The sequence below is a fragment of the Hoplias malabaricus genome, chromosome Y, assembly GCF_029633855.1.
Source record: "Hoplias malabaricus isolate fHopMal1 chromosome Y, fHopMal1.hap1, whole genome shotgun sequence".
In the NCBI taxonomy this organism is placed as follows: domain Eukaryota; kingdom Metazoa; phylum Chordata; class Actinopteri; order Characiformes; family Erythrinidae; genus Hoplias; species Hoplias malabaricus.
In genome coordinates, this window is record NC_089820.1 from 11,838,423 (window position 1) to 11,859,772 (window position 21,350).

Below are 21,350 nucleotides of genomic sequence, written 5' to 3' on the forward strand. Positions count from 1 at the left end.
AGATACAAGGTCGATTATGAATAGTGGGAACAAATTGTAAAAAAGTGTGGATTATTATTATTATTATCGATGATACTGTTGTTTTATTTTATTTTCATAGAACAGAAACTTTATTTTTCTTCCATGGTTTTTCGTAATGTTTCAATAAGAGCAGTGTATCTGAGAGCCACAGATAGTGGAGAGAAAACTATGCTACTCTTTGTTTGCATTAGAATGAGTAACTTGAAATGCAATGCAAATTTAAAGTCTGCATACCTGTATGTAACTCATTTGAATATTGAAAACACACCATGTCTAACAGGCAGCACCTATGAGCAGAAACACTTTCACCAGCTTCCTCTGAGACTCCATATAACTACAAATGCAGAAGAAATGCAAGGAAAGGAATGAAAATACAGCAAGGACTTTTTTCCAAACAAGTTTGGTGCATTTTATTTTATTATAAACATGGCCTATGCGCCGCTTTACATTTCCTGCTGGATTACGAATATAATTCTATTTTAGTAACAAAAGCAAGTCTATTGGAAAATTATTTGGAAGACTTATGGCATGACTAAAACATACATATCGTTGCTTTTGGAACATTAACTTAAAATTATCTCAAAAATGATAAATGATCAAAAGAATGAATAGATTTTCATGGAAGTTACTGTAACATGGTTTTGTTACTATCTATTTTATACAGTGTTTATATTGATTAGCGCTGTGCAAAGTGTGCAGTGCAAAATGGAAGTGTTGTAACAGCCAAAATATCGCTGTTACTTTTAATGAGAAGCAAATAATTATCTGAAGGGCAGAATGAAAGCATATACCCTTCAAAGCAATAATGTGACCACTAGATGGTGGAGAGTCGTTTTTGTTTATCAGAAACTTAAACTCATAGCGTACAGATTAATTTGACGTAATAATTATTTATTAAATTATATTTACTGGTCCATTTCTCATTAAATATCCACACAATATAAAGCACAGCAGAGTTTCCTGTATAATACAAACCAGCAAATCAAGATACATTATGTCCAGATACAGAAAATATAGCCTGGGACAAATTCTCTTTGATCCACCATTAAATATTGTTTACAAGCTGCGTCTTTGACCAAAAAAGCCAGTGCTGCTTCTCTTCTGTGATCAACGCAGTTTTTCTTCAATAACACTTTCATACAGCATGTCTCTCTTCTGAAACACACACACATGCACATTCATATTAATATTTGTATTGAATCAGTTTACAACCCCAAATCAGAAAAAAATTGGACAATATGGGAAAAATAAATCAGTGACTTTTATATTTTATTTAAATAGATTTTTATTTCATTGCAGACCAAATGAACCCAAGAAACTTCTTATTTTGTTAATGTACAGACACATACAAAAGCTGAAATACGCAGACTTAGTGACTGAGGTGAGGGAACACGGGTGGCAGTCACATGTAAGGCAGGTGGAAATAGCTGTTGGGGGATTTGTAGTGTAGTTGGGGGAAGTCTGCCACATCCTTGCGTATGCAGTTTGGCGTTGCTAGCTGAATATTAAGGCAGCTGTGTAGGAGTTATCAGAAATAGATAGAATAGTGGTTGTAGATAAGAAGAGCACAGACTAGTTGCGGAAATACACTGTAGAGTTGGAGTGGCTGATGTGTGTTTTAGATGTGTGGAGGTCAGTGGGGTGCTGTGTGTGTTATTTTGGTTGTTGTTGATGTATCATGCATTAACGGTGCCAGTGCGTCTATGTACATTCTTAGTCTCCAGGCATGGCTGTGTGGATTTGTGATTATTGATGGCTAAGGCTATGGTAGGACTGCAAAGCAAGCTTGAAGTGCGGTAGATGTGGGATGCCAGATTTCACTGTTGAGCTTCTGGAGGTGTGTTGGACTTAATTCAGTGAAACACCAACAAGGGGAGGTGCACTCCTGAAGACCCCTCTGACGAGCTAGTTATGCAGTGGGTGGTTTGGGTACTCATGGGCTGGGCGCAGTGAGAAACTTAGTTGTAATGAATAGCTGGTTGCTGATCGGATCACCGCAAGTGTAGTGGGTAGGTGTAGGATTTAAACAATGGGTGATAAGAGACATTTTGTGGCTGCAGGTAGGAAGAGAGTGGGAGGGGGACTAGATTAAAGGCTAAATATGTTTTAGATCTTGTGTATGATTACAATTACATCTATTTGTGCATTTCAGGATTGCATCCTGAACCGGAGCACCCAGAGGACACCCATGCAGACACAGGAAGAACACACCAAACTCCACAAAAATGGGTCACACAGGACAGGGCTCAAACCCACAACCCCAGGACCCTGGAGCTGTGTGACAGTGACACTACTTGTTGCGCCACAGTTCTGCCTTCAGGATTGCAACACATATATAAAAAACAAAGTTGTGAGGATGTAATTTACACACACAAAACAAAAACTAAATAATGACGTTATTTCAAACAAGTGATGACAACAGATGGTGGTAATTATGAATTAGCTCTGATGAGCAAAGGTTTACTAAGGTTCCCAATTTGTTTTTCTGATTTGGTGTTTTAAAACATATTAAAGCATTAAAACAGTAAATGCATCACATGTATGGCCTATTACACACACTACATCATATAATGCAATGCGTCAAAATATTAACTTATGTTTAAATCTGGTATGACTTGGTATAATGTTTAATTGTCTGTTTTGGTTCTATATATTTAGCAAACATATACTTCATGCCATGAAAATATATTCCTCCTATTTTTGTTTGCCTGTTATTGCTTTAGGTTAAGCACGACAGTTTTGCCATCCCTTTTCATTTAAGGAGCAAAGTAGTACAAAGTGTGAAAATATAGCTGCTCTTTTTTAATTAAGAATTGGTTCCATGTCAGGGCGGCACGGGGGCGCAGCAGGTTAGTGTCGCAGTCACACAGCTCCAGGGTCCTGGAGGTTGTGGGTTTGATTCCCGCTCCGGGTGACTGTCTATGAGGAGTTGGTGTGTTCTCCCCGTGTCCGCGTGGGTTTCCTCCGGGTGCTCTGGTTTCCTCCCACAGTCCAAAAACACACGTTGCAGGTGGATTGGTGACTCAGAAGTGTGTGTGTGTGTGTGTTACCCTGTGAAGGACTGGCGCCCCCTCCAGGGTGTATTCCCGCCTTGCGCCCAATGATTCCAGGTAGGCTCTGGACCCACCGTGACCCTGAATTGGATAAGCGCTTACAGATAATGAATGAATGAATGAATGATTCCATGTCCTGTGGCACTAAAAATAACCACATGCTCTGTCATTTCCTGTCAGCCTTTTTTCACTGGTGTGGAACAATCTGAGCTCTCTGTCAGCAGAAATGTTTTCAGCCAGATAAATTATTATGCTAAAAGTATAAGAACATCCCTCTTAATTCTTGGATTTGGGGGTTTTACTAGCAGGAGTTGAGGACATAGCAAGTACCTCACAATGTAATCTCCATAGAAAACCACTGGCTGTAGGGTGGATCCAGTTGAAGAGATTCTTGACTTTAATGATCTATAGTACACTGTCAAAAAAACTGCCACTGTGGTGGTATCCTCAAAGCTACATATTCTGTTTCTTGAATTAAGTAATATAACTGTACCTTATAATAATTGTAGATTTTTAAATTGTGTTAATTTCATACACACAATTTCATATCCAGGCCTTTTTTTATTTTACAAAATTCTATAATGACAGATTGCAAATATTCACCTCTTCTTCTGGAGAAGAGAATGTAATGAAACTTTAGGGAACAAAACTGGACTTTAAAACCACTGTTGTATCTCTAAAGATACATTTACTCTGTTTGTACCTTTAGTGACAATAATGACAACAGTGTAGTATGTCACCTTTGCCATGGGTCTCTCAGACCTACTAGTGGTAAACCACAGACTCACAGAGCAGGCCCATTGAATGTGAAAACTCCATCAGCATAAGAACTGGGTATCAAGGACAATGAAGTAGGTGGCTGAGGAGCTGAATACAAGCCTAAAATCACTCTGTAGTTCAAGTGTAGGCTGGAGTGATGCAATGCAGGACATCATCAGATTTGAATCAGGGGAGTTTTGTTTTCCAGAGTGATGTATCATGATCCACTCTATGACAGAATTACTGAAAACCTGAGTTTGGCTGATTAAAAAAGTATCTCTATAACAGATATCCAATACTAAAAGGAAACCAAGAAGGGTAGCAATATATTCCATAGCACTGTACATGTGAAAACAGTATAGCTGAAAAAGATGCTAATTTACCTTTTGTTTTCCAGTTTGCCCTGTAAGGGGAGAGAGATTAGAGAGTTAGATGGTAATATACAGTGAAGGCCCTAATTCGTTTTTCAGAATATCGTCTGCCAGAGTAACACAAAATTGCTGGAAGCTGTTTGTGGGTTTGTGACAAAAAAAAAGTGTGACAGTTCCCTTTTTTGAAAACTCACGGAAAACTGGCGCGCGGATGTGGTAATGCGCAACACATGCACACATAGGCCTACTGTGCCAGAGAAACTAAGTACTCACTGTTGGAATAAATGCTTGTTGAAATTACTGCCACCAGCAGCAGGAGAAACACAATCCAACGAAGGATGTCCCAAACAAAACCGGGGGGAGCTGTAAGAGAACCAGAATTTTTTGTTTGTTCGAGGGGTGGGAATCACTGAGCACTACCATTTTGATTCAAGGTGCGAAAATGTAAAGCTGGATTTTTTCAAATTTTTATTTCAACCATTGTTGCTCTTTTTTTTTTCCATTAATCTAAAATATTGTCAATGAAAAAAACCTGGAGGAAAAAGTCAATCATAAATATCTAAAAATGTAAAAATAAAAAAGCAAAGTCTCACTTTTATTTGTAAGTTAAAGTTACAGAGATTTATGTGTTATTTTATTTTATCTTTGTAACACAATTTGAGACATCTCTATTCGTACGGCATTTTGAAATAGCATCTGGTGTCAAAATTATATTTTATTTTATTTATAAAATTATATTTGCATGTCAAAAAAACTATTTCAAAACAGATTTTGTTTCAGCAACAATGACATTGTTACCCAATGATATACGGTAGAAACATAAAAGAGAATCTTTCCAAATGATCACTACAGTGTTGACAAAACTGGGCTTATTATAGTGTCCTGCTGAGCTAACACTACTGTACCTTGAATTATCTTGACAAATTTTCTTAATAGTCCATCCTAAAATGGACTAAGTGGGGAAAAAAGATGAGATGACAGTAAGATCCTCAGTGTATATATTTTAAATTAAACTTATGACAAATATTCAGATATCCTTCCATGCAATTATTGTTCCCACCCCTCTTTTTTTATTTTTATTTTAAACAGGTGTAGGACCCAAAAGCCAAACTTTATTTTATGGTTAATAATGTTGCCTTGTTACCGTGTTATAGTACATTTTTACGTGGACTGTGAATAATAACCTGTGATCTCCTGGTGACAGGGCTACACTTACATTGCTGTGCTTTTATAGGAACCCCATTAAACAATTTTTATTAAAAAACTGGATACCACATCTAAGATCATTGTTAATGTTAGTGCCCCGGTATCTGTATTGTTATGCCACCACCAATCCAATATCACTTGTAGCTTAAACACAGACGTGTGTAGCTTGTATCAGGCATTCGGGTAACATGTTCTTTGATAATTTGATATTTAAATAAATAGTTCAATGTTAGAGAAGAAAATAATCAAATCTCTACATTATAATGTAATATTTATGTATTTACATACACTATTTTATTATTTTTGGCTCATGTTTACCAGGATCACCAGAGATTTTTGTTTGTTTGTTTGTGTTTTTGTAAATGTGTTTCATGTAAATGATTGTATAATGCCATACAACTATGACAAATTATGCCACAGTAAAAACTATTATATCTGATTACTACAGATTGAATCTGCCTTTTGAAATTGATTTTTGCTGTAGTTAGATTTAGAATAGCATGTATTGACCAAACATGGTGTAAAAATATTTGCTATAAAGGTAATTGTAATATTGAGATATAAACAAAGTCATTTGAGCAAATTTTGGCCTGAAACTATTGACAAAAAAGGAAGTCTGTACAGAGAATGTATTCAAAACTATTTTGTGTTAAGTCTTGCTCTGAGGGAACTTTTAGAGTGATGAAATTACTTCGATATCTGGTTCCCACCAAAACTGTGAACTATTCTCAGTTGGTAAAATTGCTTGCGAATTGCCATTTATGACTTTGTTTACACCAATTTAGAGCAGTGTGAGAGACTGCGGGCTCACTGGTGTAGAGTTGGCTCTCTGCAAGTTTGACAATGATGTTGGATCCGTTCTTCAGTCCACACCAGTAGACCCCATCTCCCTGGGTCAGCCTGCTGATGGTCACCACAAAAGCCTGACCATTGTCCTGCACGCTTAGGTTGCCACCCTCCAGCTCATTCACCTCACTGGAAAATGTGAAGCCTGTACAGCAGTCATGGTTTGAGTCGATTCTCTTACACCAGACCCTCTGAAAAGGTTTCTGCTCTGAAGTATAAGGGCACTTCAGCTTCTGCTTGTAAAAACATTCACCAACACCTGCGGAACATGGTCAAATGTCAGGAACACAGCTTTCTTAAACTTCACATTCATTGATTTGTTACATGCACATTAGATTTCTTGTGCACACTATTTTTAGAAAAGGTTTTATTTAAAAAATCTTTGACAGTGAGGTGAACTTTATTAATTGGTGTATGATTCGAGGTAAAATGAACAAGAAAAACAAAAGATGAAAGACTGTTATTTAGGATGAGTTTGAGAAATGTAAAGATAAAAGCTTTTAAAGGCCAAATGATATGTCAAATTTATGTTACATTTCTGCATAACTGAATTGTTGAGTCACTGAGATCTTTTTAGGCTGAAGCTTGTTAATATTATTTTTATCTAAAAAACAACTAATGAATAATTTGATTCTGAATGGCCATCAGCAAACAGCCATTACTTGCAAAGAAACAAATACAATATTGCAACACTACAGAAATATGAAGAAAATACCAAACAAAAATTAAATGCAAATTGTGGTGGGTCCAGAGCACCTGGAATGGTGCTTGAACAACCACAGGATCCAGGAGCTGTGTGACACCACCTGCTGCAGCACCATGCCACCCTAACAAAGATGTGCTTGACATAAAAAGAAAATCATTGATTCTCAGAAGATTTTGACCAAAGAAATCTAAACTAAATTGTCAGTGGAGTATATTTTACATAAGCTCTAATATATATATAAAAAGCTCTATAGTAATTTTGATTGTGTTGTTTAGGTTAGTGGTGCTACATTGTTGCTGATCAACTCAGTTGTTCTATATAACAGAGTAGGTTACACAGAACATCTCTAAGATGGCAAACATTATCTTGGCTATATAACTGTATATTTAATCTCATTAAAACCTATATAAAGCTGGGAAATAATGACACAATTTATTTTACAATTTTAGAATTGTATTTATGCACCACTTGTTCTTTAGGCAAGTATTTTAAAAATAATATAAATTTAAAACAACCAGCTAATTGGTTTTATGCAAGGATCAGTGCCATCCCACAAAACTAAAAGGAATATTTATTTTATATACTTGTAAATGTTAAATGTTAAGTTAAATATTAAAACTTTGGACTTACCCAAGTTTAAATTTGGCTCAATGCTTTAATCTTAAACTGAGCATAGTTTTATCAAACATCCAGTTTCACTTCGGCATAATTATGTCTTGCACATAATGAAAGAGTTTGGTCTCAAAAGTTCTAATCCCATGTTTTGTTGATTTTGCAAAAGAAAATATATTAATATATATTTTACAGAAATCAAAATTCTGCACTGTTTAAAATAGTGTTTCTCTGGGCTTTGTAAAATGTAGAGGTTTCCCTGCTTTAATCCACCCAGTGTAACTCTGTAAGGACTTGTTTATTAATTATTAACAAAAGTGCAGGGCAGTGTGCTTCCTGGACCATTCAGTCAGGGTCGCGGTGGGTCTGGAGCCTACCCGGATTCACTGGGCGCATGGTGTGTTTGTGAATGTTATGCCATATTTTTAATTTTATTATCTACTTTCAACATATACAGAAAATAAAACGGTTCTGCCCTAGTTTGCAGGAAAATGTAATATTCACATTTGTCCACAGTAGAAAAGGTTCTAACATAATTTTACTTGTAAAATCAAGTTAAAATATCTTTTGACCAGGGTTATCCATTTGTATTACTTGAGAAATTACAGCGAACACTCTATATGTATAAATATGTTTATAGTGCTTACCTGTGAAGATCAATAGAGCTGTAGCTATTAACAGGAACATTTTAGACACAGAGCTCAGAGAATAAAATAAAATTACTCTCTTTAGTGGAGGTAGATTTAGGAAGTGAAGAACACAGGAAGTTACCAGCCACAGAAACTCAAAAATAACATCCCCCTCTCTTTCTTCTCTTTTGCTATTTCAAATGACCACTCCCCTTCTCTATCTGGACATCTAACCTTCCTTTCAATTTCGCTGTTGCATGCATTTTTTTATTTTGCTTATGTGTATTATTATTATTATTACCCATAAATAAACATACATGGTCACCACTTGTGATTTTCCATTTTTCCCTCTTTGTTCCTTTATGTGGCTGTGTTCACTACCCACATGATCCATATCTACTCATACACTATTTGACTAAAAGGCTGTGGACACCAGCTCATTTATAATCTCTTCTGAAATCAAGACTATCAGTAGGGTTTTTATCCACCTTCACTACAGTAAGAGACTCTGCTAGTCTCGTAACTGTGAGGATTGGAGTATGAGGATACAATATATTTGATCTTCTATGTAGAAGAAAAAAACCTTTAGTAAATCTGTTTCAGATTGAGATTTTTTTATTGTATTAATTTGGATTTGAATAACAATGTTTGAAGATTAACGGTGCGGTCACTGTTACACCGCTCCAGGAATCTGGGGTTGGGGGTTCCTTATGGAAGCAAATCTGCCTCATCAGACATTGAAATATTAACACCTTTGAATTTGTGTCACTGAATTTTTTTGCACTGAAATTATGCATCTGAATTGTGCTGCTTTTGAATTTAAGTCTTCAGATTTACACCTCTGAATATTTTGCTTCGAAATTATGCATCTGAATATAATTGCTCTTGAAAAGAACTCGTGAATCTTCAAGAACATGTTTTCACTGTTATTACTCAAGGTTAAAAAAAATTCAAGCTCAAAAAAATTCAAACAATGTATTTCGAAGTTGCTCAAATTCGGTAGACGAAATTCAGATACCAAAATACGAGTTACAAAAAAAATGGCCCTGTGAACAGAGCATGTGATATGACAGAATGTGGAAAAATGAACTGTGGGGATACAGTCGTGTGAAAACTAGAACACCCCATGAAAGCCTTTGTCTTTTTAAACATATTTAAACATATGGACATTTGACTTTATTTTGAACAGCACTAAGAAATGGAGCTTATACAAATAAAACTGAAGAAAGTATTTATAAACAAAGGTTGTACAATGTAAATGTCTTTGGCAAACAGGATTTGGCAAATTTTTCATGGGCGCAACCCACATACTCAGCTCTACTGCTCGTCCCACAAATGCATGTTCCTTACAAATGTGGCACCATTGAAAAGGGAAATTAACAGGCTTTTCAACTATATAAATGTATTGCCAAGAAGTATTGTTACAACAAAGAAATAATCTACAAACACAAATTTCTATATAAATATTTATAATATTAGAAATAACCATACATTGTGAATATACACGACGACATTCAGTGTTTAAACAAACACAACTTTATGAATTAAACGCTGCACTTTAGGATATTATATTTGTATTACACCTTCTGTAATATCAATTTCAGATTCTTGATAATCTGACAATTAAAAAATAAAAATGCCAAAGGCCATTTACTCTAAAGTTCATGTTTCCACATTCTGTCATCTCACATGCTCTGTTCACAGGGCCATGACAAAAATTCCAAAGTAAAATTTCTTCATGTTCAGGATATCAATAGTCTGTTATACTGTGTCTTCAATGAGCCTTTCAGATTTCTGAGACACTTTCAAAAAAAGAGATAATATCCGCGGAAGGAAACTAAACGTGTAGTCTTTCCACGGTATGGAAGTCGCGTTCGTATTTCGCCATCTAGCGGCGACAGAATGCAACTAGTGCAGCATTTAAGGTGAAAGAGAAAATCCGAATGAATCGATCGCTCATCCTTGGTGTCCCGGATGTGTATCTGAATTTTTTTGTAACTCGTTTTTTGGTGTCTGAATGTCGTCTACCGAATTTGAGCAAGTTCGAAATATATTGTTTGAATTTTTTTGAGCTTGATTTTTTTAAAATCTGAATTAATTAACCTTGAATAATAACAGTGAAAATGTGTTCTTGAAAATTCACGAGTTCTTTTCAAGAGCAGTTATATTCAGATGCATAATTTTGAAGCAAAATATTCAGAGGTGTAAATCTGAAGACTTAAATTCAAATGTAGCACAATTCAGATGCATAATTTCAGTGCAAAAATAGTCAGTGCTACAAATTCAAAGGTGGAAATAATATTTCAGAGTCTCCATAGCCCACTCTGGGTGACTGTCTGTGAGGAGTTAAGTCTCCCCATGTTTGCATGGGTTTCCTCCAGGTGTTCCGGTTTCCTCCCACGGTCCAAAACACAGGTTGGCAGGTGGATTTGTGACTCAAAATTGTCCTTAGCTGTTAGTGTGTGAGTAAATGTGTGAGTGCGTGTTGCCCTGTGAAGATTGGCGCCCCCTCCAGGGTGTGTTCCTGAATAGCGCTCAGTGATGCCATGTAGACTCCAGAACCCTGAACTGGAAAAGCAGTTACAGACAATGAAGTATTATTTCTTTAGTCACCTCCTGTTGTAAACTAAATACCCGTTATCCCATCTCTGTGAAAGAAAATGACATATATAATTAATAAATAAAAAAGAAAGAAAAAGAAATATATTAATAAAAGAGAAGAAATAGTATTAATAGTAAATGGGGTGCAAATCTACACATTTATGTATTGCTGAAAAAATATTTACATATATTTAATGACGTACATGTACAATAAATGTGTTTGTGGTTTCACGTAAAAGTCGTGTAAACGATGTTGGCGAGTGTTTGAGGCTTTTATTTTGAAAGTGGCTAGTCTCGTAGGACGGAGGTCTTTTTCAACAGCACGTGTGTTAGAGAGAGAAATCAAATAACTACAAAATGGTGAGATTAAAGTATATTCTTAAATTATCGCAGTATCTGAAAGCCAGTTTTAACGCTAACGGAGCTGATCATGTTTTCTCTGTAGTAAATGGAGCGGACACAGCTGGTGTAGTTTAAAAGGCAAAATTTCTCAGACTGGATTCCTGTGTTTGAGCCGCGGCTGTGAACATTAGTAAAGTTTGGTAACCCGAAAACTAACGCTGTGGTTATATTCAGAAACTAGAATATAGGCTTAAATCACCATCACTAGTTTTAGACCAAAAGAGAAGAAGTGTTTCTAAATATATAGAAATTATCATTGGAGACTTTTGGGCTCAATCCCAAATCTCTCCCTGCTCCATACAGAGTGCACTATACAGGTCATAACTGAAGTTCTTTTGTTTTGTTTACATTAAATATATAGGACCTAGTATTTTATATATACTTACATAAAATACTAGGTCCTATATATTTAATGTAAACAAAACAAAAGAACTTCAGTTATGACCTGTATAATGCAATATATATATAGTCCTTAATGTATACAATTTTACAGATTGTATGATGACAGAAATAGGTATGTGAAATATAACATTAAGGTATGTGTGGAAATAAAAGAAACAATGCTGCCAAATTACTACAGAAGTTCCTGGTTACTTTTTTTTTTAGAAACTCTGACATAACCCCATAGAAAAATATTATGTATTATTATTCACCGGGCTGGTGCTACACTATCAAAACTAAAGGTGCTGTCCATTTAACTTTGTTTACCAATATTACAGATTGTGGTCTGTTGGTACAGTTGTAGTCATGCACCTTAAATGTTACATTGCATTTAAAATTTTTTCCAAGGGGATTTTAATATCCAAAAGAATGCAGTAATAAAAAAGTGGTGTCAGTTTTAACTAAAAAATAGAACAGCAAAATAATTAGGTACATCTGTGTTTTAAACATAAAAGTTTTAAATTAAGGATGTCACTGCAGTAACCATGGATATGTATTTCTGAGAGTTTATTTATATTTCAATATACATAGTATGTATTAGTTTGAGTTTGCTACTGATAGCTATATTATTAATGAACCTTCCAAAATGCCTTTGACTGTCTGACAGGTGCAGGATTGTTCATTTTCATTCTGTAAATTGCTATGTGTATAGTGAAATAAGGGAATGTAAGGGACGTTCTTTAAGCTGGACGTTACACGTCCTGGAATAGGGGTACTGCCGCTAATGTTTTTGAACTAGTAACTGAAACAAAGTTCACTAAAATGGAACTGAATCTCTATGTGATATTTTTACTTGGAAACTTGAGGGTGAAATGTGTTTGCAGAGGATTGGTTAAAGGGTATCTGAAACAGCTTAGTGTTGGAGGTATTTCACAGAGCAGGACCCTCATTTATAAAGGGTGCATACGCACAACTATGGGTCTGAGATGTGTATGCGCAACACCTCGAGTAGAAGCCGATTTGTAAAAAATACTTTGCATAATAATGAGTGTACATTTAAACAAGGGTTGACTTGTGCACATGCCTAAAACATTGTGGAGAAAGTGCAAACTGGAGGCATCTCGGTAAAATGGAGAATTACGAGTAAATGAGCAAACCATCTTCACACACATCATTCCACACTACTATAGATTAAGCTAAAGAAAGGCTGATTCAGGAACATTAACACTCATTTTTTTTATTATTATTATAATCGTTTTAATATTCTGCATTGTCCCTTACTACTTTATTTTTGTTGCATTTTTTCATGCTTGCTTGTTTTATTTCACTAAATATTTAATTTTCCTTCTTTTAGCTACTGTTGAACCTTCTTTCAGCTGGTTCAACAGAAGCTGCTGTGTACATGGCACAGAGTGCACAGGAGTCCAGGACTGGGCGACCACAAGTTTTTAACAGACTCCACCGACTCTTCTATCCACACTTCACGATAGGGCTGGGCAATTAATCGAAAGCAACATTCAGAACTTCTAATCGACATAATCGTGTCTATAACACTTTTTTTTTTATTCTGTTATGTCCCCAATTTGTGTTCATGTACTGTCCCTTTAAAACCACACTAACATTCTCAAGTCAAGTGATTCTGCCCCTGTATACCACATGAAAGCAACACGGAGGAGAACCTAAACGCTGAGTCAGACTGAGCAACTCGAGCAGCTCGAGATTTTTACATTTAATTTTAAAACCTTCTTTACTGGAATTCTGTGAAGCTGCTTTGTGACTTCAGTTGTAAAAAGCGCTATACGAATAAATTGGATTTGATTTGAACATGAACAGTCCTCAAAAAATGCTGCTCCCAGCAACATTAGAAAAATATCCCAGCTTTAATACTCGAGTCACTGAACTATGATACAAAGACTAAATACAAAAACTAAATAATTGTTCATTAATCATACTCGTGATAAAATGTACAATTAATTGTGATATTGATTTGCACTCATATCCAGCACTACTTCACGACCACTCTGTTTTCATATCAACTACGTCAACTACACTTGCAAACTTTTTTTCCTGCTGATATTTTTCTTTACTGTGGTTTTTTTTTGGATGAAAACTTCACTAATGGAACCATGTTGCGATGCCACAAACATTTGTTGGTGATGCCACTACTGAGGCACAACAAGAACTTCTACATCGCATTTTCCAAAACCTATTTTCACTTTTTGTCTCCAGTATCCCACTCTAAAATGTATTTTGAGTCCATAATTATATATATATGAGGTGATCTGAATGGACCATTTATGGGTAAATGTAGGCATTGCAGAGGTGGAACAAGAGGCTGGTTCACTTGTGCACATTTTTCAAGATTGTGGTTTATAAGGAAGAAACAGCTGACAGGTGTGCATACGCAGGGTTTCATAAATCTGACTTTTTTTGGGCGAATACCATTTTCTAGCTTTTATGCGCACGCACACTTTCACTCCAGAATCCACCATGTTTCTTGTAAATAGATGAGACCCCAGGAGTTGTTAGTTAGCCTGATAACTTAAGCCAGAAATTGAGGATCAGTGGGAATGTCTCTCACCTTGTGCTTAAAATCGTCTGGTTAAACTGAGTCCTTTTTTGTGACATAAACATTTGAGCTAAATTACTTTGATCATCATGGTGATCTTTGTGTCCAAATCATTGCTCAGTAACTGAGCTTAAATAGTTTTTGAATTGAATGTCTTATTGCAGCTTCGACGTGAGGTGCGGCTCAGGAAGGAGTATCTATACAGAAAGGCCCAGGAAGACAGACTACGCTCCATTGAGGAGAAGAAACAGAAGCTGAAATCTTCTTTAGATGGTGAGGCTTCGACTACACTCTGGAACATTTTATGATAAACAATTTATAACACAGATTTTATGAAAGGATTTTATGAATCCTTGCATTAAGACAATATGAGCGTTATGGAAAGATGTTTTAATACATCATTATAAGTATGATACACAATATACCTCAATTATTTGACACACAGGCACAATGCATGATTAATGCCACATTTAAGTATCTCTCATACTGATAATACAATGAATTTAGATTTTTTTTTCCATATTGACAGTATACAGCATACAGCATGCAGTCGGTTGTCTTAAATTTTCCATACACAATATGCTAACAAAAATGTTATCACAATAATGAGTTTAATTACATAACTATTATTTCAGACTGTCTAGTTTCACTTTCTTACCACAATGCATGGTTAAATAAATGTTTGCAATGACTAAAATAAAAAAAATCATTATATAAACATTTTGAAATAAGAGGTTTTTGCAGATGTCTGTTGCAGTATTTTCAAAATTTATTTTTTTTTGTTCCACAGAAAACCGTCTTATACCGACTGAAATTCGTAAAGAAGCCTTGCAGCTCCAGAAGCTGTTGGAGTTTGATGATGAAGGAGGAGAAGGTAACGTTTTTAGAACTGTCCTGTCTGCTGAATTTACATTATTCTGAACCATTACGTTCAGTTTTCCTGAAAAGTATATTTTAGAACCATTTAACTCCTATATCTATATGGTTCCTATATCTAGTACTGTGAGCAGTTATGAGTAACCTGTACATTTTATGTCAGTCTCTCTGATTACATACTGTTTAACTAAAAAACTATTAAAATCAGTGTTGTTCCATATGAATTTTTTTTTCATTGTTCTATGTAATATCCTAAAGTGTTCTGCTGTTAATATTGTTGTTGAACCACTTTTTGGTACTATACAGAATATTTTCATAAAAGTGCATTGATGCTTATGGCGTGAGTGATAAGGAACTGATAATATCAGGGACACTTCCTTTTCTGTTGAAATATGTGTGTTTTTTTACACACCTCTGTCAAAAAGCATGTTTCAAAACCACAAATACTTATGATATGGACCATTAGTTAATATCAGTACTGAGCATCAACCATATCCTCAGAGAGAGATGTAGCATTTCAACTCAGGTTTGCAAAAAAAAATTGCGCAATGAATTTCTTGAAAAGAATGGTCTTCTGCTTGACACAGGTGTAAGCTCTCATATGGATGATGAGTACAAGTGGGCCGGCGTTGAAGACCCTAAAGTCATGGTCACGACTTCCAGAGACCCAAGCGCTAGACTTAAAATGTTTGCCAAGGTGGGGTAAATTATGAACTAATCTACTGATTCATTCTTTTTTAAAGTGCACACATTTGACATTTTTCTCATATTTCACTCATATATTGACACGTTTCTGTGGTTTTATATATTAATATAAATCTGTTTTCTAATTTTTTGGACCATTATTGGTAAATCATTTCTGTTCTACTTAGATGCCCTATTTTCTGCTTTTTATAAAGGCTCGTCCAGTCTGGAATACTTCACACAGTTTTCCCATCTACGTATGAAGTTAAACATCTGTATTCTATAAATGAATGTACTGTTGCTGCCAGAGCAACATTTTAAGAGTAATTTCAAATTTCACATAAATTGTAACACAATTTTAAATATACCTTTTTGGAAATTTTGATACAGTATGAATTGTAACAACCAAACTGTTTCAGAAATATTTTTTCATAAATTACATTATAAGTAAATATCTTGGTTTTTGTGACATCTCATCTTTTTGTGTATGACTACACCTGGTAAAAATGATGGGGTCAGCATACACGGAGGATGTTCACTCTGCTTTTTTTATTGCTACAGTTAAACAGATCGGAAATTCTGGCTTCAGTATTCTACACTGAGCTTTGCAGAATGGACCTTTTTTTTTTTTTATTATAATTTCTACTTTTTTGTTTGCCTCATCACTGAATTAATATACCTTTCCCAAAGAAAGGTTTAACACACCTTGCTCTGGCGTGAAATTGTTTATCTTGAGAAATTCTTCATTACTAAACCTATTTTCTTGTGAGTAATGAGAAAAAGTGTCTGAAATTTCATTGTGATCTGACTGTTGAGGTAATGACTGCTGTTCCTGATGGTCCTTTACCTGACATGAAACCCAGTATCATAAATAAGTGAAGAAGCTGGATTGTGTGCTTCAAGCAATCTTTATAGATTTTTAGTACAGATTTAGACAAAAGTTTGAGCCTAATCTCTTTAGCCAGTGCACATTTATGATTTATGATTATTATTTATTAATTTTACATTTATAACTTTCATCCATCATTCACACTGCATTAGATTCTCATTATCCCACTGTAACATTGTTTTTTTTTTTTTACCTTTTGTAACGTTGTTTTAATGTGTTAGTGCTAGTTTTTGGTTGGGTGTTCTTTGTTTATATAAATCTAATTGCATTCCACCATTTGTTACAGTTCTGGCTTCTGTTTCTACCCATATATTTGTCATTTGTTTTGTTGTTCATTTATTGTTTTAAGGCTTTAAGACGTTAAGGTTTCTATCCAAATGCTTTGACATCTAATTATAGGTTGTTTTTTTTATCCTTCCCGTTTTGTGTTAGACACAACTTATTGGGAACAACCAATGTGATTTGCTAAACTTACTTATGAATTTATTTCTCAAGTGGTTTCTAATTTCCATTGTTTCAGTTGATGGCTTTCATGTTAGAGTCATGTACGCTTTAGTTAGCAAAGTACAACAGCTGGGGTGGTGATCACTAACTTCAGAAAGAACATTTTGTACACATTACATGAGCCTTTTCAGCTCATATGTGATGAAATTTTATAATTATATTTTAATCTTTACTGTCTACCATGTTCTGTCTCACACCACAAATGAAACCCACGAGCAAGTGGTTAAAATGCTATGTTTTAAGTTGTGATGCATTTTTATATTTTAACAGGAAGTGAAGCTCATGTTTCCAGGGGCCCAGCGCATGAACAGAGGAAACCATGAAGTTAACACATTAGTGCATGCTTGCAAGGCCAACAATGTCACTGACCTAGTCATAGTTCATGAGACTCGAGGACAACCTGGTAAGAACCTGCTATCCTGATGGGATTCATGTGCAAAATAATTGTATCTAGAAACCATTTTTTTAAAAAAAGCTGTCAATTTAGTGACTCTAAATTATTGCTCTCGGATTTGTCTGTCTCAGCTTTATTTGTACTTGTTTTTGTTTTTTTTTTAATATGTGCTTTTTTTTTTTTTTTTTTTTTTTTTTTTTTTTTTTTTTTTTTTTTTACCCACAAGAGCACAGCTTCAAGTGAAGCTTATTTTAAACCAGAATGAGCTCATTAAGCATGCACTGGTGACACACAACCCAGTTAGAAGTTTTTAGTCTAGTTGTTTTTTTTTTCCATCTAGAAGTTTGTAGAGTAAACTTCCATTTCATACATTTAACTGCATTTGCAGTACTGAGCCCAGAGTAACTACAACAGAGGCTCTATTCTCACTATTACAGGTCAGTGGAGTATCACAATAATTTAAAAGTATTATAGTTTTAAAGTAAAATACTATCTAGTGTTCCTTTGTGAGTGTGTGTGTGTCATATAGTGAACAAGTGACTATATATTTATTTATTTATTTCCAATAATATTTGCACATTAATCTGGGCATCTGGAACCCCTACCAACCCACAAACTGTGCAGCGAGACAACCAAGTTTGTTATTTTGCTGGCTTTCTAAGTCAGAAAACATTTGGTAGAATGAGCTCTTGCAAATTTTCTTTGTGATGACCAAAATCTTTAGAATTTTACAGCCCTATTGTCTGTGTCTTTTCAATCACTGCAATCAACACGCATTAGTGAGAGCTCCAAGACATTATTAAAAGAAGAAAACATACAGCAAACACGGAGAAACACGAGTACTGAGCAAAATGCCAAAGACAAGAATGGAGAATAAAGAGAATCCAGCAAAAATGTCTAAAAACAAAACGGCTTCTGATCACTTGTTTCACATGACTGTGTTCGTAAACAATGGCTTATTGTCAAATAAAGGAATGTGACGTTAAGATCCCAGAACTGTGTTAACTTGTGGAAAAGGAGTAGAATATGTCCCCTTTAAATAGGTGCTGATAAGTTGTATTTTGTCTCTTGTTTCTTAGATGGTTTGGTTGTGTGCCACCTCCCTTTTGGACCAACAGCCTACTTCACTCTGTACAACGTAGTAATGAGACATGATGTCCCGGATATTGGCACCATGTCTGAGGCCTTCCCCCACCTCATCTTTCACAACTTCACCTCTCGTTTGGGTAGGAGGGTGAGTCTGAGAGGGGTGGAACCCTTGAGAGATCATTAAGAAGCTTAACTGTTTCTAAATACATTTCCTCCCTTGTTGATGTTTTAGGTGTTGCCAGCATCATGAAATGCTGAGTGTAATAAAAACAAGTCAGTGTTGGTTTTCTTGTGATATCCACACAGTTTAAATTTACCACCATCTTAAAAAAGTATTCCAGTAAACCTCCAAACTGTTATTTGCCAACGTGAGCTATAAAATATTTTATGTTGGTGTACAGAAAGAGAGACCCCCAGAGTATATATGTTTGTGTTTACAACTGAACTGCATGTATTTTATTAGATTGCCTGATTGTTAGTACACTAATGTGTAGTGACAGTGAAACTAGATTTGTCTGATTTGGGAGAACATTTTAGAATATGTGAAAGGGAGCAAAATATTCTAGAAGTGTGTGAAGCTGAATTTGCTAGAACCTCATAAAGAGGATGTTTGTAGATGTCCATGCAAATACATCAAGTATATTCCTGAAGTGTGTAAGGGTGAGGAATGATCTAGAATGTTGTAAATAAAGAGAACATGCAAGAAACTGTAACACCAGTTGCCAAGAGGCACAAAACACTGCCGCATCATGCAATTTGGATGCAATTTGTTATTGGACTGGTGTGCTTCTGGCTTTAAACGGAGGTGATTCTTATATTTTAAACTGATATTGAAATGGAGATTGTCTCCACAGGTGTCCAACATCCTGAAGTATCTGTTTCCTGTGCCCAAAGAAGACAGCAGACGTGTTATAACATTTGCCAATAAAGATGACTTCATTTCCTTCAGGTGACTATTTTTTACTTTACTCTGCTTTTTCCACTAGGATTTTTAAATAAATCTGGGAATTGAAGGTGTTAAAGTTAAAAAACCTTTTCATAATGTTATTGTGGCTATAACCTAATATCTCTGAATTCTGCATGGCTAAAGCACCACTACATTAACTAAGATGAGCATAGAATTAAAGCCTAGATCTTGATTATTTTGAAAATGGATTCCTTAATTAGATTTAAAAGTTGATATTAGCAACATGGATGTTCCAGATATGAACACAGTAATTCATTCCTTTTTAGTGAGAGATGCGTACATGTCAGTACTAAACTCTCTTTTATGTTACAGACATCACACTTACAAGAAAACTGATCATAGAAATGTTGAGCTGACAGAAGTCGGGCCTAGATTTGAAATGAAATGTAAGTCAATTGAATATTCTGCATTTAACACTACCTTATTTGTAACTTTGTTGCTGACGTAGCTATACAATTGTGAGATATTATTGATGATGTAATTTATGGGTTGAGATTGAATTTCACACTGAAGAGTTGGTCACATAAAACATCTTGTTTTGGTTTCATAGAAATAAATTCAGAATTCCAGCAATGTCTATATGGACCATTGCATACATATACACTAATGTACTGAAACTGTCAAATTTTACACACTGACTATAGCATACAATAGCGGTATCTTTTCAAAACCAACATTTTGACACTAGCATGTACAGTTTGTTTTTCATGCTTCTTTCTATAACAAATAATTTGTCCCTTCTGTTTCATTTTTAGTATACATGATCAAACTGGGAACTCTGGAGAATGAAAGTACAGCAGATATAGAGTGGCGACATCATGCATACACACGAACATCCAAAAAGAGGAAGTTTTTAAGTGTGGAGTAGCCACTGCTCACTTCTATGAATGTTTGGATATTTTCAAGTCTCTGTGGCTTGTTGGTTTTCACTGTATTTTATCAGTGGGAATGGAGCAGGAGTAAGATTGTAATGTTTATTTTTATCAAGGCAAATATCCAGACCTTGTGCATTTTAGTACCAAAATACAGGCTTTAGGTTGAGATCTTTACACTAATGCAAGGATTTTAATCCCTGTAGATGCTGCAAATAAATGATTTGTAACATAACCGGACTTAATTGAAAATTGTGCTACTTGCATTTGTTGTTAGACATGTATTCATATTAACTCTCATTCCTCTCTTTTGGTAAGGATTTTGATGTTATATGAATGATGATCATATTTTCCTCAATCCTGTATAAAGCTATTGAATGTTTTTAGTGACATTAAAAAAGGTTCTGATTACATCTGTTTTGAATTTGTAATGACCATTAGTGGCTAGCTATAATATAAAAAATAAAGTGATGCTCAACAGATTCACCTTTAGTTTTATTTTTTAAGTGGGTTTATGATCACCACGCTCTGACAACCATGGGCTAGAATAAAGCCCTGTCATTTGCCTGTGAAGCATTAGAACAGTGACCTCTGGAGAAATGGAACATCATCCAGTATGTTTCCTATGATTTCTGCTAAAGTTCTTCATTCAAACCTTATCCAACATCAACACCTGACCATGTTCTTAAAACTCAGCAGTGTTTCAGCATCTTGTCCTTCCCAGGAGAATAAGGAAAAAAAAAAAAAATATATATATATATATTTATTAATACTCTTAATTTAAGAAGAAATGTTTCCAAACAAACGTTGATCATGTAGTTTAAATAGGTTTATGATTGAAATTAGGTGCTGGTTGGGTGCTTGTTTATTCACTATTTTAATATGCATTTTGCCTTATTTATGTTGATATTGATGATTA

General features: G+C 35.1%; 2 protein-coding genes across 3 annotated transcripts; one reads left to right on the top strand and one right to left on the bottom strand.

The window, feature by feature from the left end:
* Positions 1-432: 432 nt before the first annotated feature.
* On the bottom strand, positions 433-8,335 carry LOC136678845 (trem-like transcript 4 protein). 2 transcript variants are annotated; one of them, XM_066657005.1, is made up of 5 exons: positions 8,222-8,335; positions 6,222-6,515; positions 4,478-4,567; positions 4,217-4,236; positions 433-1,176 (listed from the first exon to the last, which is right to left on the bottom strand). In XM_066657005.1, the coding sequence occupies exons 1-5, from the start codon at positions 8,259-8,261 to the stop codon at positions 1,129-1,131; spliced, it is 492 nt and encodes a 163-aa protein (XP_066513102.1). In that variant the 5' UTR covers positions 8,262-8,335; the 3' UTR covers positions 433-1,128. The 2 variants fall into 2 exon arrangements, with proteins under 2 accessions (XP_066513102.1, XP_066513103.1); XM_066657006.1 differs by lacking the exon at positions 4,478-4,567 and having other exon boundaries at positions 1,040-1,176.
* A 2,712-nt stretch (positions 8,336-11,047) lies between these two features.
* LOC136678952 (U3 small nucleolar ribonucleoprotein protein IMP4-like) lies at positions 11,048-20,865 on the top strand. The gene is made up of 9 exons (XM_066657158.1): positions 11,048-11,164; positions 14,321-14,429; positions 14,947-15,030; positions 15,620-15,729; positions 17,380-17,512; positions 18,583-18,737; positions 19,447-19,541; positions 19,872-19,945; positions 20,315-20,865. Exons 1-9 carry the CDS (start codon positions 11,162-11,164, stop codon positions 20,425-20,427), a joined length of 876 nt encoding a protein of 291 aa, XP_066513255.1. The 5' UTR covers positions 11,048-11,161; the 3' UTR covers positions 20,428-20,865.
* Positions 20,866-21,350: the final 485 nt, after the last annotated feature.